General features: G+C 38.1%; 1 protein-coding gene across 1 annotated transcript; it reads left to right on the top strand.

The window, feature by feature from the left end:
- The first annotated feature begins 1,577 nt into the window (after nucleotides 1–1,577).
- On the top strand, nucleotides 1,578–15,063 carry LOC149229313 (monofunctional isopimaradiene synthase, chloroplastic-like). Its single transcript, XM_089375812.1, has 15 exons — nucleotides 1,578–1,874; nucleotides 1,955–2,029; nucleotides 2,151–2,242; nucleotides 2,340–2,648; nucleotides 2,798–2,982; nucleotides 3,072–3,289; nucleotides 12,600–12,720; nucleotides 12,800–12,912; nucleotides 13,019–13,248; nucleotides 13,333–13,445; nucleotides 13,593–13,691; nucleotides 13,805–14,020; nucleotides 14,148–14,286; nucleotides 14,400–14,648; nucleotides 14,764–15,063. Exons 1-15 carry the CDS (start codon nucleotides 1,709–1,711, stop codon nucleotides 15,061–15,063), a joined length of 2,625 nt encoding a protein of 874 aa, XP_089231938.1. The 5' UTR covers nucleotides 1,578–1,708.
- Nucleotides 15,064–17,856: the final 2,793 nt, after the last annotated feature.

Below are 17,856 nucleotides of genomic sequence, written 5' to 3'. Positions count from 1 at the left end.
ATACATAAATGGACATAGTTGGAGTGAATAAATTTACGAATCTTGTGAGGGACCAAAGACAGTGAAAATCTCAATGAAATGTGATACACATCGAATCTTCTGAAGCACAAAAGACATGGAATCTTCTGAACGATAAAAGACAAATTTAGGCATCTGAAGCCCAACCCTCCTTGAAGCTGACAAATTTAGGCATCTGAAGCCCAACCCTCCTTGAAGCTGACAAATTTAGGCATCCATGCAGCCCAACCCTCGTTGAAGCTGATGCATAAATGGACATAGTTGGAGTGAATAAATGTACGAGGGGAGATGTATAGATAGTTGCAGATATTAAACCAATGTCCAGGAAATTGTGATGGAAAGGTTGTGTTTCTAGTGAATAATAAGTCAAGGTAGTTTAAAGCGATGATGTGGAGAATTGAGAAGCGTGGAAGGAAGATCTAGAAGTTTCCCAAATAAAACAAAAATATATACAAGTAAAACAATATATATATATATAAATAAAATAAATAAATAAAAAATAAAACAAAAATATACATAAGTAAAACAACATACATATATGTTTTACATACATATATTTTATTTTAAAATAGATAAATAAAAAATAAAAATAAGAATAAATAAATATATTTAATAATGTCCTGAAGCAGTGGAATACTTATCCCTGCAATACGTTTATGTTATTATTTTATTTATCTAATAGGTCACGGCTGACGTTCGAAAGAACGAAATTAGTGTATTTTTTTTTAGCGTATTTAACTGTGAATATAGATATTTTGGAATGATCAACAATGAAATGTGAAAACAAATACGTTTATGTTATTATTTTATTTATCTAATAGGTCACGGCTGACGTTCGAAGAACGAAATTAGTGTATTTTTTTTAGCGTATTTAACTGTGAATATAGATATTTTGGAATGATCAACAATGAAATGTGAAAACAAATACGTTTATGTTATTATTTTATTTATCTAATAGGTCACGGCTGACGTTCGAAAGAACGAAATTAGTGTATTTTTTTTTTAGCGTATTTAACTGTGAATATATATATTTTGGAATGATCAACAATGAAATGTGAAAACAAAACAATTTGAGCTCGACATTGTTTGAAATAGAGAATGTATTTAGACATTATATATATATATATAAGTAATTTATAGATATAAATAATTAATAATTAATTAGAATTTTTATAATCTATTTTAAATTTTATTTCACAAATTTATATTATAATATTTAATAGAAAATTGAAAACTTTAGTAGAGGACTTTCCTTATGCCAATGAAATCCATAAGTTGATGAATCTTCTGGGGTCAATGAAATGTGACAGACATCGAATCTTCTGAAGCACAAAAGACAAATTAAGCCTGTGAAGCCCAACCCTCCTTGAAGCTCATACATAAATGGACATAGTTGGAGTGAATAAATGTACGAGGGGAGATGTATAGATAGTTGCAGATATTAAACCAATGTCCAGGAAATTGTGATGTAAAGGTTGTGTTTCTAGTGAATAATAAGTCAAGGTAGTTTAAAGCGATGATATGGAGAATTGAGAAGCGTGGAAGGAAGATCTAGAAGTTTCGAAGCGGGTTATTTTTGTGTTTGGGTCGGTGGTAGAAGTTATTTTACGTTTGATTTTTCAGAATTTTTGTAATCCAGGCAATTAAGCTCATTCGGTACCTCTGGTAATCTAGTGGTGCATTTGTTAAAATGGCCACGCCGTCGTCTTCTTCTTTGTCATCCCATATTTCCATTACTACCACACTGAGTCGACCTCAATATCGAACTCTCAACGACGCCTATGTCAACACACGACACATTCCACGTTTCGGAAGCAGTGCCACCAAACAGAGAAGCATCTACGTCCTACGATCGGGTACGCACATGATTTTAAGTTTATTTCTATTTTATGTCGTGTTACTTCAATTCGACTTCTTAATGTTTTTGATTATGCAGGTGGTTCAAGCAAGATCATTGCTTGTGTTGGCGAAGACTCAACTTCCCTTTCCAATCACTTTCATAAAAATACTGGTACGCTTATGTTGGTGCATTGTGTTGAAAATAAATCATATATTTTCAACGTCGTCCCAAGTGATTAATTTCACTAATTTTAATTTTTTGCCATTTTTTATTTGTCTTTGGATACCTTCAGATTCGCTTTCTGCTCGTACACTAGCCAAACGAGAATTCCCTCCAGGATTTTGGAAGGATGATATTATTGATGCAATAATATCATCTAACAAGGTTGGTATTCTCAGTGGTTGTTCGTTAAAGGTTTTGTCTGTAAGAATCTCAAGCAATCCTTTTCTAAAATATTTTGGTTGACCTGAATCAATTTTAGCAGGCAGAAGCGGACGAGAAGCGCGTGGATACATTAATATGCGAGATTAAGAGTATGTTTAGAGGTATGGGCGATGGGGAAACGAATCCCTCTGCGTATGACACTGCTTGGGTCGCAAGGATTCCAGCAGTTGATGGCACTGGCCACCCTCACTTTCCTCAAACACTCCAATGGATTCTTCAGAATCAGTTGGAAGATGGCTCTTGGGGCAAAGAAGACCATTTCTTAACATATGACAGACTACTCGCTACTCTTGCCTGTATTATTACTCTCACCCTATGGCGCACTGGGGAGACACAAGTTGGGAAAGGTTTGAAAGATTAATTTATTTAATAAACTGAAGTTGGAAAAGGTTTGAAAGTTTAATTTATTTAATAATAAATTAATGGTGTAAAAATGTATGCATGTTTCCCTACACCCTATATTTATAGCTGTAAATAATATATAAATATCTTGCCGGCATTGATTTCCTCAAGAAACATGTTGGAATGATGGAGGATGAAGCGGACAATCAGTTGCCAAGTGGATTTGAAATTGTCTTTCCTGCTATGCTAAATGAAGCAAAACAGTTATGCTTGGATCTGCCTTATGAGCTGCCATTCATTAAACAAATGATTGAGAAGCGGGAGGCTACGCTTAAAAGGTTCATCAAACTTTAATCATGATGCGCTCTTTTGTCGAGCTTTTTGTCATTATGAATTACCCTTACCGTCGTGGTGGTGTGTGAATCAGGATTTCCAGTTATGTTCTCTGTACCGCTCCAGCTATATTCTTGTATCAATTGGAAGGCCTGCAAGAAATAGTAGAGTGGCACAAAATCATCAATCTTCAATCCAAGGATGGATCATTCCTCGGCTCGCCAGCATCTGCAGACGCTGTATTCATGCGTACAGGGAACACCAAGTGGTTGGAATTCTTGAACTTCGTCTTAATGAAATTCGGAAACCATGGTACCAACATGACAATTTGATTTTACAGAGGCATTTTTTGGTGACAAAACTTAAATTGGAGATTATGTTGGATATTTTTGATGGGGAAAATACCAAAAACCAAACAAGCAAACACCAGAGAGCCAATGCTCTGTTTTCTTTGTTCCAGGATCTTTGCACAGGGAAGCTTTAAATCAAATATACTCATAACAGCCCATTACACAGCCATAAAAATATTTCTATTGATTAAAATATAAAGCCTGAAACAACATTCATCCTCTTTGCTGAGAGGGATTCACCGAAATTACTTTCACCCATCAAAACTCTGTTTTCACTTGAGAAATTACTGTGCTGGGTTTACTGCAATAAAACCCATTTTTACATTTGCTGGTGTAAAACTATTTTTACACATACTGTCAAAACACATGCGCTCCACTTCGTTTCTTTTCTTCATGCACTACTGTGCATTTTCTTCTTTCACACTACACGCTCTTCATTACAATGAGAAACTGGCAACTGGTTTTTATGCACTGCTGTGCATTTACAAAAATCGCTGTGCGCAGCCACCACATAACACCATTACATAAAAGGATTGTGCACAGGCACATTACTCATCACCAAAAACGCGCACATCACTATACGATCCCACAATTTTTCATATGCACTGCTGTGCAATCATTCTTGGCTTTTCGCTGCTCTTCTGGTTCTTAATGGGCAACACATATATAAAAACACGCACTCACATCGCGCGCAGCCACCATGCCCAAAAACTACTGCCCACAGTCTTTTACCCTACAACATATATCACAATGCATAAAAAAAATTCTTTTCTGCTCCCCCTGCCGCGAGCTCATTTCATGCAATGGTCAACACTCCAAAACGTTAACACATCTTTGATATGAATGCCATAAAAAAATTACGTGTACATCAAAACAAAAAGGTATACCACGTATGAGCCCATCACCTTATTAAAGAGCCTCCACCAAAAAAAAATACGAACCACCAGTTCCATTAATTCTCTTCTACGGCGGTCAACGGGAATCCTCACACGCCACGCAGACCATTGATTTGACGCGGGCGGGCTGCATCTTCGGAGATCGACCGCTGACAACACGCAAGGAGATCAGACGGCGGAGATTGATATCGGAAGGCAGTTTAATGCTGAGCTTTACCTCCCGATATGTCAGAGATGCTGATGTCAGGTGAGAGCCACGCGTCTTCACCAAATCGCATCGGAGGCCAATATACGGAAACAACTTTTCATGGGAAGGCGGTGCGATGTGCTCTGGGCGGTTTTGTGGTTTTCAATCTGGCGGTTTTGGAGAGCGCAGTACAGCTGCGTTGAAATTACATTTTCAACACTCCCCTTTAATTTCAACTGCTGGGCGTTCAAACATACCCAAACACTTCCTCACATCGAGGGATTCACCAACACTGCTGTTACAAAGACATCTTCCTCACATAGAGGGATTCACCAACTGCTTCTGATGCAGTTCCACAAACAACAAAGTTGTCTTCCTCTTAATAGAGGGATTAACCTGAAACTGTGCTTAAGAGCACCTTCCTCATGACAGAGGGATTCACCATAACAATGTGCTGAAGAGCACCTTCCTCTTGACAGAGGGATTCACCCGTTATAAAAAAATATCTTCCTCTTAACAGAGGGATTTACCAAACTATGCTAAAGAGCATCTTCCTCTTGACTGAGGGATTCACTACACTATGCTGAAAAGCATCTTCCTCTTTCATAGAGGGTTTCACCAAATGACTGTGCTGAAAAGCACCTTCCTCATTAACAGAGGGATTACAAACAGACACTGCTTTGCATGCAGTTTCAAAAACAAACAATCATTGCACTGCTGTGTGTGCAAACTCATTACATTGTTCTTTTATGCTGCTGCATATTCTCTGCTACACTGTTGTGCCATCTTCTTTACTGCGTCTACCCCACACTGCTGTGTCTACACTTGCACTGCTTCTGCACTTTTCAAAGACAAAATACTCTGTCTTTTCTGGAACAATTACACTGTCCCAATTTACAAATTTACACTGCTGTGTGTGAATATTTCTCGCACTCACTGCTGTTACATATATTGCATATCAATTCAATGAACAACAAATTCATTACATTTACCATTACTGTTGTAAGGAAAATTTCTTTTGCATGTGCTGTTGTTCAAAACTTTTTGCTGCTGCATTTTTCACATTTGCATTTCTGTGTGCTTCTCCTTTTTGCCATCATGCTGCTGTCCATAACTTCTTGCTGCTGCATTGCCTCTGCAATTTGCACTGTCGCTGCCTTTTGTTTCATCATACTGCTGTGTGCCCATACTCTTGGCACTTCATTCTCCACAAAAAAATAACACAGGCTGCTGCCTTTTCTCATGCACCCTTGCTTCACACAATCTTAGTCTTCATTTTTTTTTCACAATGCACTACTGTGCAATTCCTTTGGCTTTCTGCTGCCACACACATTCTTATACATCCAGTGTGCATTAAAAATCTGTTGTCCCTGTTTTTCTTTATGCATTTCTTTGCATGTTGCATTGCATACAAAAAAAATTACATTTTTCACTGTTGTGTGAAAAATTTCATTGCATTCTCAGCCACTGGGCATTTACGCTCTGCTGCGTCTTGCCTTCTTCTCATTTTCTTCTTACTGCTTTGCATTTTCATTCCCAATACAAAACATTTCATCTGCTGTGTATTATACTCACTCTGCTGTGAGTATATTCTCTCTCATTACATAGAAGGAAACTACCTTCCATTGCTATGCAAAAATTCAAAACTGCTGTTCATTCTAATCCATGTGCTCCAAAAAAAATTTCCAAACTGCTGTTTTGTATTTTGTCTTCCCACTGCTGTGAGGGTCTTCTTGCTTTGCATTTTTCTCTTATCTGGCTGCTTCTCTTTACATTTCAGCGCTGCCATCTTTTCTTCTTTATGCATTGCTGTGCATATTGCATAAAAACAAAGCAAAAACATCGCTGATTTCATCACTGCTGCATATTACCTTTTAGAGGGATTAACAAAGATTTCATTTGCAACTGCTGCGCTGCAATACATCCTTCATCAACAAATGACTATTAATACAGTTCAGCAAACAACAAAAAAAAATTCAAACTCCCCTTTAGTGTATGCTTTATCTTCTTTCAGCAGACTCTTCTCAAAATAAATTTAGATCCACTGGGGAGTTCAAGGGGCTTTCAGATTGCCTTTCCTTCCTTCTCCATACTTGTGTAACTTTCTTCTTTTGCATGGGTCTAGCTTACATAGGAGCCCATGTTAAGTTACATTCACGTGCCATATGCCCAATGTTATGACACTTGAAACATTCAACATTTTTCATGAATAAAAATTCATGATTTCTTCTCATAAAGTTATTTCTTGGAGATTGTCGGGGACCACAACATCTATCTCCATGAAATGCTCTACAGTCTTTTGCCATATGACCAAAGTTTGAGCAAGCATAACAATAACCATAAAATGAACTTTGGTACCTGTGAGATGGAGGTTTCCTTGATGCACTTCTGAAGCCTTGCTGCCTTGAGATCCTTTGATGATCACCATTGCCTCTTGCCTCTTTGACATCAGCTACATTTCTTCTTGGAGCTGGTTTTCTACTTGGAATAGAATTTCTTCTATTGCTGCCTTCATTTTTCTCCTTGCCTTTGCTGGAACTGGGAGCATCACCATCTCTTTCTGGCTTCTTCACATCTCCTTTGCTTAAAGCATCCTCATCCTTGTTTGAGGGTTCAGCTACATACCCAAGTCCTGATTTATCAGATGGAGATCTGTGATAGCTGAGCATGTCATCCAAAGCTTGAGAGCTCTTCATGATCTTGTTCATCCCTTCAACCTTCTTCCTGAGGAGGACAATCTCTTCTTCCAACTTTTCACATTCATTGTTTTTCTTTGCAAGCTGTCCCTCAGTTTCTTCCTTGCTACACGCAATGGTCAACACTCCAAAACGTTAACACATCTTTGATATGAATGCCATAAAAAAAACATTACGTGTACATCAAAACAAAAGATATATCACGTATGAGCCCATCACCTTATTAAAGAGCCTCCACCAAAAAAAATACGAACAACCACCAGTTCCATTAATTCTCTTCTACGGCGGTCAACGGGAATCCTCACACGCCACGCAGACCATTGATTTGACGCGGGCGGGCTGCATCTTCGGAGATCGACGGCTGACAACACGCAAGGAGATCAGACGGCGGAGATTGATATCGGAAGGCAGTTTAATGCTGAGCTTTACCTCCCGATATGTCAGAGATGCTGATGTCAGGTGAGAGCCACGCGTCTTCACCAAATCGCATCGGAGGCCAATATACGGAAACAACTTTTCATGGGAAGGCGGTGCGATGTGCTCTGGGCGGTTTTGTGGTTTTCAATCTGGCGGTTTTGGAGAGCGCAGTACAGCTGCGTTGAAATTACATTTTCAACACTCCCCTTTAATTTCAACTGCTGGGCGTTCAAACATACCCAAACACTTCCTCACATCGAGGGATTCACCAACACTGCTGTTACAAAGACATCTTCCTCACATAGAGGGATTCACCAACTGCTTCTGATGCAGTTCCACAAACAACAAAGTTGTCTTCCTCTTAATAGAGGGATTAACCTGAAACTGTGCTTAAGAGCACCTTCCTCATGACAGAGGGATTCACCATAACAATGTGCTGAAGAGCACCTTCCTCTTGACAGAGGGATTCACCCGTTATAAAAAAATATCTTCCTTTTAACAGAGGGATTTACCAAACTATGCTAAAGAGCATCTTCCTCTTGACTGAGGGATTCACTACACTATGCTGAAAAGCATCTTCCTCTTTCATAGAGGGTTTCACCAAATGACTGTGCTGAAAAGCACCTTCCTCATTAACAGAGGGATTACAAACAGACACTGCTTTGCATGCAGTTTCAAAAACAAACAATCATTGCACTGCTGTGTGTGCAAACTCATTACATTGTTCTTTTATGCTGCTGCATATTCTCTGCTACACTGTTGTGCCATCTTCTTTACTGCGTCTACCCCACACTGCTGTGTCTACACTTGCACTGCTTCTGCACTTTTCAAAGACAAAATACTCTGTCTTTTCTGGAACAATTACACTGTCCCAATTTACAAATTTACACTGCTGTGTGTGAATATTTCTCGCACTCACTGCTGTTACATATATTGCATATCAATTCAATGAACAACAAATTCATTACATTTACCATTACTGTTGTAAGGAAAATTTCTTTTGCATGTGCTGCTGTTCAAAACTTTTTGCTGCTGCATTTTTCACATTTGCATTTCTGTGTGCTTCTCCTTTTTGCCATCATGCTGCTGTCCATAACTTCTTGCTGCTGCATTGCCTCTGCAATTTGCACTGTCGCTGTCTTTTGTTTCATCATACTGCTGTGTGCCCATACTCTTGGCACTTCATTCTCCACAAAAAAATAACACAGGCTGCTGCCTTTTCTCATGCACCCTTGCTTCACACAATCTTAGTCTTCATTTTTTTTTCACAATGCACTACTGTGCAATTCCTTTGGCTTTCTGCTGCCACACACATTCTTATACATCCAGTGTGCATTAAAAATCTGTTGTCCCTGTTTTTTCTTTATGCATTTCTTTGCATGTTGCATTGCATACAAAAAAAATTACATTTTTCACTGTTGTGTGAAAAATTTCATTGCATTCTCAGCCACTGGGCATTTACGCTCTGCTGCGTCTTACCTTCTTCTCATTTTCTTCTTACTGCTTTGCATTTTCATTCCCAATACAAAACATTTCATCTGCTGTGTATTATACTCACTCTGCTGTGAGTATATTCTCTCTCATTACATAGAAGGAAACTACCTTCCATTGCTATGCAAAAATTCAAAACTGCTGTTCATTCTAATCCATGTGCTCCAAAAAAAATTTCCAAACTGCTGTTTTGTATTTTGTCTTCCCACTGCTGTGAGGGTCTTCTTGCTTTGCATTTTTCTCTTATCTGGCTGCTTCTCTTTACATTTCAGCGCTGCCATCTTTTCTTCTTTATGCATTGCTGTGCATATTGCATAAAAACAAAGCAAAAACATCGCTGATTTCATCACTGCTGCATATTACCTTTTAGAGGGATTAACAAAGATTTCATTTGCAACTGCTGCGCTGCAATACATCCTTCATCAACAAATGACTATTAATACAGTTCAGCAAACAACAAAAAAAAATTCAAACTCCCCTTTAGTGTATGCTTTATCTTCTTTCAGCAGACTCTTCTCAAAATAAATTTAGATCCACTGGGGAGTTCAAGGGGCTTTCAGATTGCCTTTCCTTCCTTCTCCATACTTGTGTAACTTTCTTCTTTTGCATGGGTCTAGCTTACATAGGAGCCCATGTTAAGTTACATTCACGTGCCATATGCCCAATGTTATGACACTTGAAACATTCAACATTTTTCATGAATAAAAATTCATGATTTCTTCTCATAAAGTTATTTCTTGGAGATTGTCGGGGACCACAACATCTATCTCCATGAAATGCTCTACAGTCTTTTGCCATATGACCAAAGTTTGAGCAAGCATAACAATAACCATAAAATGAACTTTGGTACCTGTGAGATGGAGGTTTCCTTGATGCACTTCTGAAGCCTTGCTGCCTTGAGATCCTTTGATGATCACCATTGCCTCTTGCCTCTTTGACATCAGCTACATTTCTTCTTGGAGCTGGTTTTCTACTTGGAATAGAATTTCTTCTATTGCTGCCTTCATTTTTCTCCTTGCCTTTGCTGGAACTGGGAGCATCACCATCTCTTTCTGGCTTCTTCACATCTCCTTTGCTTAAAGCATCCTCATCCTTGTTTGAGGGTTCAGCTACATACCCAAGTCCTGATTTATCAGATGGAGATCTGTGATAGCTGAGCATGTCATCCAAAGCTTGAGAGCTCTTCATGATCTTGTTCATCCCTTCAACCTTCTTCCTGAGGAGGACAATCTCTTCTTCCAACTTTTCACATTCATTGTTTTTCTTTGCAAGCTGTCCCTCAGTTTCTTCCTTGCTACGAGTAGCTTCAGCTGCTACTATTTTGAAGGAGATAATATCTGTGTTCATTTTGGAGATTTATTCATCTTTTGTTTGATTGCTCTTCATGTTCTTTTCAGCTTCTTGTGCCTGCGTCTTGGCTTCTTGTAGTTCAGACTTAAGGAAGGAGACCTCTACCTTGTACTGTCCAATCTCTTCCACAAGCTTATTCACTCTCTTGTGCCTTTGTTCAAGTTGACTTGTCAAGGCATATTCCTGCTTCTTTGCTTCATTCAGCTGATTTTTCATAGACATGACTTCTTCATGATGTTTCCTCTTGCATTGATCAAGCTCCTTCTTGAGCTTGGCAAGCTCTTCATCCCTTTCTCTTACTTGAAGCTTGATGAGGTCAACCTTCTCACTTTCAGCTTCTATAATGGGTTCTTCTTTACTCATTGTCATGGTCAGTGCTCCCTTTGCATGAAGGTCATGCAGTCTGTCCCATATATCTTTTGCTGATGTATATTTTCCTAGATTCTTCTTCACAGAATCAGGCAGTCCATCCAAGATAGTCTTTGCTGCTTGTGCATCATACTCCATGGATTCTTTATCCATCTTGCTGTCATCAATCACTGACTCCCAGACTTCAATCCCCTCACACATTAGGAAAGCCCTCATCTTTATTTCCCATACATCAAAGTTTCCATCAAACTTTGGGGTTTCAAATAAAATGTATTCTAATGGATTGCCTTCTAGTTTAGTAGAGGGGGGAGACACATTTTTAACAGACCTGGAGGCTTTCTTCTTTGACCTTGCCATTCTTATCTAGGCTTTAAATACTTGACTGTGTTTTTTTTTTTAAAACAACTGACTGTCTTCAATAATAACTCAAAAACTTGAGAAATACCTGAATCCCTTTGGCTGAAACTTCACACTGCTGGAGAAGTTTGACTGCTGCAACAACACCTTCCTTCAGCTTCTTTGAGTCTTCAAAGAGCCTGGACTAGCTCTGATACCACTGTTGGATATTTTTGATGGGGAAAATACCAAAAACCAAACAAGCAAACACCACAGAGCCAATGCTCTGTTTTCTTTGTTCCAGGATCTTTGCACAAGGAAGCTTTAAATCAAATATACTCATAACAGCCCATTACACAGCCATAAAAATATTTCTATTGATTAAAATATGAAGCCTGAAACAACATTCATCCTCTTTGCTGAGAGGGATTCACCAAAATTACTTTCACCCATCAAAACTCTGTTTTCACCTGAGAAATTACTGTGTTGGGTTTACTGCAGTAAAACCCATTTTTACATTTGCTGGTGTAAAACTATTTTTACACATACTGTCAAAACACATGCGCTCCACTTCGTTTCTTTTCTTCATGCACTACTGTGCATTTTCTTCTTTCACACTACACGCTCTTCATTACAATGAGAAACTGGCAACTGGTTTTTATGCACTGCTGTGCATTTACAAAAATCGCACACTGTGCGCAGCCACCACATAACACCATTACATAAAAGGATTGTGCACAGGCACATTACTCATCACCAAAAACGCGCACATCACTATACGATCCCACAATTTTTCATATGCACTGCTGTGCAATCATTCTTGGCTTTTCGCTGCTCTTCTGGTTCTTAATGGGCAACACATATATAAAAACACGCACTCACATCGCGCGCAGCCACCATGCCCAAAAACTACTGCCCACAGTCTTTTACCCTACAACATATATCACAATGCATAAAAAAAATTCTTTTCTGCTCCCCCTGCCGCGAGCTCATTTCACGCAATGGTCAACACTCCAAAACGTTAACACATCTTTGATATGAATGCCATAAAAAAATTACGTGTACATCAAAACAAAAGATATATCACGTATGAGCCCATCACCTTATTAAAGAGCCTCCACCAAAAAAAATACGAACAACCACCAGTTCCATTAATTCTCTTCTACGGCGGTCAACGTGAATCCTCACACGCCACGCAAACCATTGATTTGACGCGGGCGGGCTGCATCTTTGGAGATCGACGGCTGACAACACGCAAGGAGATCGGACGGCGGAGATTGATATCGGAAGGCAGTTTAATGCTGAGCTTTACCTCCCGATATGTCAGAGATGCTGATGTCAGGTGAGAGCCACGCGTCTTCACCAAATCGCATCGGAGGCCAATATACGGAAACAACTTTTCATGGGAAGGAGGTGCGATGTGCTCTGGGCGGTTTTGTGGTTTTCAATCTGGCGGTTTTGGAGAGCGCAGTACGGCTGCGTTGAAATTACATTTTCAACAGATTACCAACTGAAAATTTGTAATTGTAGTGCCGTGTCACTATCCGCTTGATCTGTTGGAGCGTCTGTGGGCGGTCGATACTGTTGAACGGCTAGGGATCGATCGCCATTTCAAAAAGGAGATCAAGGACGCATTGGCTTATGTTTACAGGTATCATGCCTTTTTATAATTCACTTGTTGATCACTTCATTGATGGCCGAATTTTCTTATCTCCGAGATTGACGCGCAGCCATTGGGACGAAAGAGGCATTGGATGTGGAAGAGAGAATCCTGTCACTGATATTGATGTTACTGCCATGGGTCTTCGAATCTTGAGACTACATGGGTACAATGTATCCTCAGGTAGTAAACGAAAATGTTGACGTAAAGAACTATATTTTGCCGGCAATTGTGCCAAGTCGTTGAATTCTTTCAGGCCATTGACGTCTGCAGCCAACGTTTTTGGCAGATGTTTTAAAAACTTTTAGAGATGAGAATGGAGAGTTCTTTCGTTTCTCGGGTCAAACACGGAGAGGAGTAACAGACATGTTAAACCTCAATCGTTGCTCACACGTTGCAATGCCGGGAGAAACGGTGATGGAAGAAGCAAAACTCTGTACCGAAAGGTATTTGCGGAACGCTCTGGAAAATGTGGATGCGTTGGACAAATGGGATCTTAAAAAGAATATCCGGGGAGAGGTATATAATATTATTGCCGGCTCTTTTAACATTTCAGTGTTGCTGCCACCTAAACCTCACATCAATGAGCGTATATATTTGCAGGTGGAGTACGCCCTCATAAATCCATGGCTTAGGAGTCTGCCAAGGCTGGAGGCTAGAAGCTACATTGAACATTACGGGCCAAACGATGCATGGCTTGGGAAAACTATGTATAAGTAAGATACGCACCCTGTAATAATTGTAATTTTTATTTCCAATATAGTGCCGTTTTTCAGCTTGCTAAAGATCTAATATAATGCACTGCGTAAATCCCCCATACTTAAAGATCAAGTATTTTAATAATGTATTATTGATGGGTGCAGTATGCCATACATTAACAACGGAAAATATTTGGAACTGGCCAAACTGGACTTCAATAATGTGCAGTCCATGCAGCAAAAGGAGATTCTCGAGCTTCGAAGGTGTTGTATATCTTGCTTATTCGCCATTTTTTTGGTTTTTTATAAATTATATGCTCCAAGACATATGTCTCTAACTTACGTACTCAAAGTAGTGTACCTCGCATTGTTCAAAGGTGGTGGAAATCATCGGGGTTTGCAGAGCTCAATTTCACCCGCGACCGTGTGGCTGAAATATATTTCTCAATAGCGTCTACTATGTTTGAACCAGAGCTCGCTACGTGTAGAGCCATTTTTACCAAAACTACCGTCTGCATTGTCACTTTAGACGATCTATATGACGCGCATGCATCTTTGGAAGACATTAAGCTGTTCAACGAAGCAGTTAAAAGGTAGAGATTTAGCATATCTAATAATCTCTTTTATGTATATTAATAGATGAAAGAGAAAAGTTTCTGTAATTATTGTTGCTGCTAAACCATGTATACATGCCCATTCCTCTCTCTGTCTCTGTTATAGATGGGATCTGTCTCTGTTAGACCGAATGCAAGAGCACATGAAAATATGCTTCCTTGCTCTGTACAATCTGGTTAATGAAATAGCGCAAGAAGGGCGCGAGAGACAGGGTCATGACGTGCTCGGTTACATTAGAAATTTAGTATGTAAATTAAACTTAATTACAAGTGTTTGATATTAAAGGAGATTTTCATTTTCCACAAAGGTACGATTAAATACGGACTATGGACTTATCGATCGTATGATCTATGGCAGTGGGAGCTCGTGCTTGAAGCTTACACGAACGAAGCAGAATGGTCGGAAGCTGAATTTGTGCCGTCGTTCCATGAATACATAGCGACCGCTAGTATCTCTGTATCAGGGCCGACTCTCATTCTGATTTGTGTTCTTTTCACTGGAGAGCTTCTTACAGATCACATACTCTCCCAAATAGATTATCGATCCAAATTTGCATATCTCATAGGTTTGATAGGGCGTTTGCTGAATGATACCAAAACTTACCAGGCAGTGTACTCAATCTCTTATAATCCATCTTCTTAAACACTTGTTATTTATAATCCATCTTCTTAAACACTTGTCATTTATTTGAACGACTCCTGATTATTTACTAATTATGCAGGCGGAGAGAGGTCAAGGCGAGGTGGTTTCTGCCATTCAGTGTTACATGAAGGAGCATCCAGAAATCTCAGAGGAAGAAGCTCTCGAATATGTTTATACTCTCCTGGAAAATGCCATCGCAGATTTTAAGTGCGAATATCTCAAAACAAAACAGTACGTGCCGAACAATTGCAGGAGACTGTTTTTTGATCATGTAAGATTAATGCAGCTGTTTTACAAGGAACGAGACGGTTTCACACATTCGCATGATATGGAAATTAAAGATCACGTCAAAAAGATACTCTTCGAACCCGTCGCCTAGAATAAATTAGTATAATACCTGCAGGGTGCAGGATAAACAGCCAGGATGGAAAGTCGCAAAGCCAGATCTTATTGTTTCATAGATTAAACTGACTGTAATTTTCGAGAAATGAAAATTATTTTTTTAAATGGAGCAGTTTTATTATTTTAGGTTTTGAACTTTGAAGTCCCCATCAGTGTGTTCAAATGTTGACAAAATTGAAAATTTTCATTATTTTTTTAATGTACAAGTGCATTGAATATTTCTTTTTTACAATCATGTATATTGTAAAATTCAAATTCTGTCAAAATTGAAAATTTTCATTATTATTTTTTTTTTAATGTAGAAGTGAATTCAATATTTTTCATTTTACAATAGCTTATATTGCAAAATTGAAATAGCTTAGGTTGTAAAATTCAAATAAGCTTTTATTTTTAAGTTATAATTTTTTTAATAAAATTGTAAATTTATAGGATCTTTTAGTATATAAATATGTGCTACATAGTAGTTAGTACTTGTCATTTAGTTTAAATATAGATAATTGGAATATGAACTGCTCACAGTGATATGATCAATTAAATCCTTCATAAAAAAATAGAAATGAAAGTGAAAATATTGTGTTAAAATGTTGTTTTTTGGTGAGCCCCCTATATCATTGGTTGTAATGAAGTTTTATAACCTTATTTTTTTTGGCAGTGTTTGGTTCAAATTGACATGTTAAACTTAGTTTCAACTCAATGATATGTCAATTCCAAGAAACTTGTTTTGCACAACCAATTGTCTCCTACAAAGTTCATGGGAATTGAAAATGATTAATATATAATTGAATGCAATTGTATTTGTGGCAGTGAAGACATGAGAATATGGAACAAATTTTTTTATTGTTATCTCTCAAATGACGTCTCTTTCTTTTGCATAGCAAAATTGAGTTGGGATGATCTATGATTTTTTATTTAGTATTAAAGTACTTTTTAAATTAAATTGTAAAGACAGCTTAATTAATATTTATGAATAATTCACAATAACAATTGTTTTACTATTAATTTAACAACTAAATTATAACTTGCACATTTATATAAATTAAATCACTAGTAACTATAGATCGATATCAAAAAACTTAGTTTCTAATCCAAACACTTGGTTTCTAAATCATTTCGTCTCGTCAAAAAAAACATTGACAATTTTTAAATATTTAAATAAATAAAATATATCATTTTTTCTTTTCAATTTTTTTCTAAATATTATAAGTTTGTCTATGATTTGTGATTTAGTATTAACTTTTTACATGGTAACTGAGACTAATCTTTTGTGTTTGGTTCGAAGAAAGAAGTTAAAACAACTTTAACAAACCAATTGAAACATATGAGAAATTGAAGACTAACCTCCAATTAAATGTCGAACAATTTCTAGTGACTTGAAATAGAGTATGGAACTTCAAAGTGAGATCCTTATAATATCCTAGGTGGAGCTTCAAATTAATCACAGAAAAATAATTTAAAAAAAACTATTAATTTCTTGAATTCCTTTGACATGCGAGAGCAACAAACACTAATAGAAAGGAATTAAAAAAAAAAAACTATTAATTTTCATGAATTCATTTCACATGCGAGAACAACAAACATTAATGGAAAGGAATTAAAAAAAAACTATTAATTTCTTGAATTTTGGAAGCCGAACAAGGGTTTTGAACAGGGAGCAACGAGTGCGAGCTGGTAACAATGGAGGGACAAGGAGGGGTGATCTCCACTACCTCCTATAGTCATGTGGTTACGAACAAAAGTAAGGAGGCGGGTTTGAATTGATTCAAGAAACCAATGGAGGCAGAAACAGAGAAGATAAGCACAAAAAAGTCGAAAAGCATCAAATCTCATGAACATGAAGAGAATCACGAGGAAGTCAGAAGAGAGAAGAGAACAAGAGACAACAGTCAAAGAACTGAGCACAAGACTGTGATAGGACTCTGTAAACCCAGATCAAACAATAAACCTCGGGTTGTCTTAAATGATCCAGCGCTACAGGTCCACAGGGATCACATGGTGGCATACGCGGTTATATGCAAATTTATGGGAATATGGCCAATGGAGAAGGCTTTGCACACATGGATAAGAAACCACTGGAAACCAAATGGAGAAATAAAGTTTCATCTTGGGTCCAAGGGTTTCTTCACAGTGGTTTTCACAAACCTAGAGGATAAAGACAAAGTGTTCGAAGGAGGACTATATTTCTTTGCTGCTGCAAGCCTCTACATGCGACCATGGGTGATGAATTTTGTCCCGGAACTAGAAACATTCACATCGGTACCAGTATGGATAAGACTCTACTCCCTACCTTTAGATTATTGGCTGCCAGAATCCTTAAAAGCCATAGGCAATAAATTAGGTCATTTTTTAAAAATATCAGATGCGACTCTGCGAGGTAAATATACCTCCTTCACCCACATATGTGTAGAAATGGACCTATCGGGAGCACTTCCGGATGAAATCATTCTAGAAGTATATGATGAAGAATGGGTGCAGGCGGTGGACTATGAACATGTCCCATTTAGATGCCGTAAATGTCATGAACACAGGCACCTCTTCAGAGACTGCCCACTCAACAAACTGGAGGACAATATGAAAACCAACACAAGCAAAGATCCTGAAGGCTTTACCAAGGTGGGAGGCAAAGGGAAAGGAGGAAAAAAGTACCAAAAGAAAACTAGCGAGGATAAGCAACCAATTCATAACAGTTTCAAGACGTTAGAAGAAGAAGGTGGGAACAATGAAACAGACCAGGCACTGGAGGATAATCCTGCAGAGAAGGAAAAAGATGATA

This window comes from Pinus tabuliformis, chromosome J (genome assembly GCF_031772625.1).
Source record: "Pinus tabuliformis cultivar Carrire ecotype Pingquan chromosome J, CPIR1, whole genome shotgun sequence".
NCBI classification, from domain to species: Eukaryota; Viridiplantae; Streptophyta; class Pinopsida; order Pinales; family Pinaceae; genus Pinus; species Pinus tabuliformis.
The sequence above is the reverse complement of the archived record's forward strand: the minus strand, read 5'-3'. Positions and strand labels throughout refer to the sequence as shown.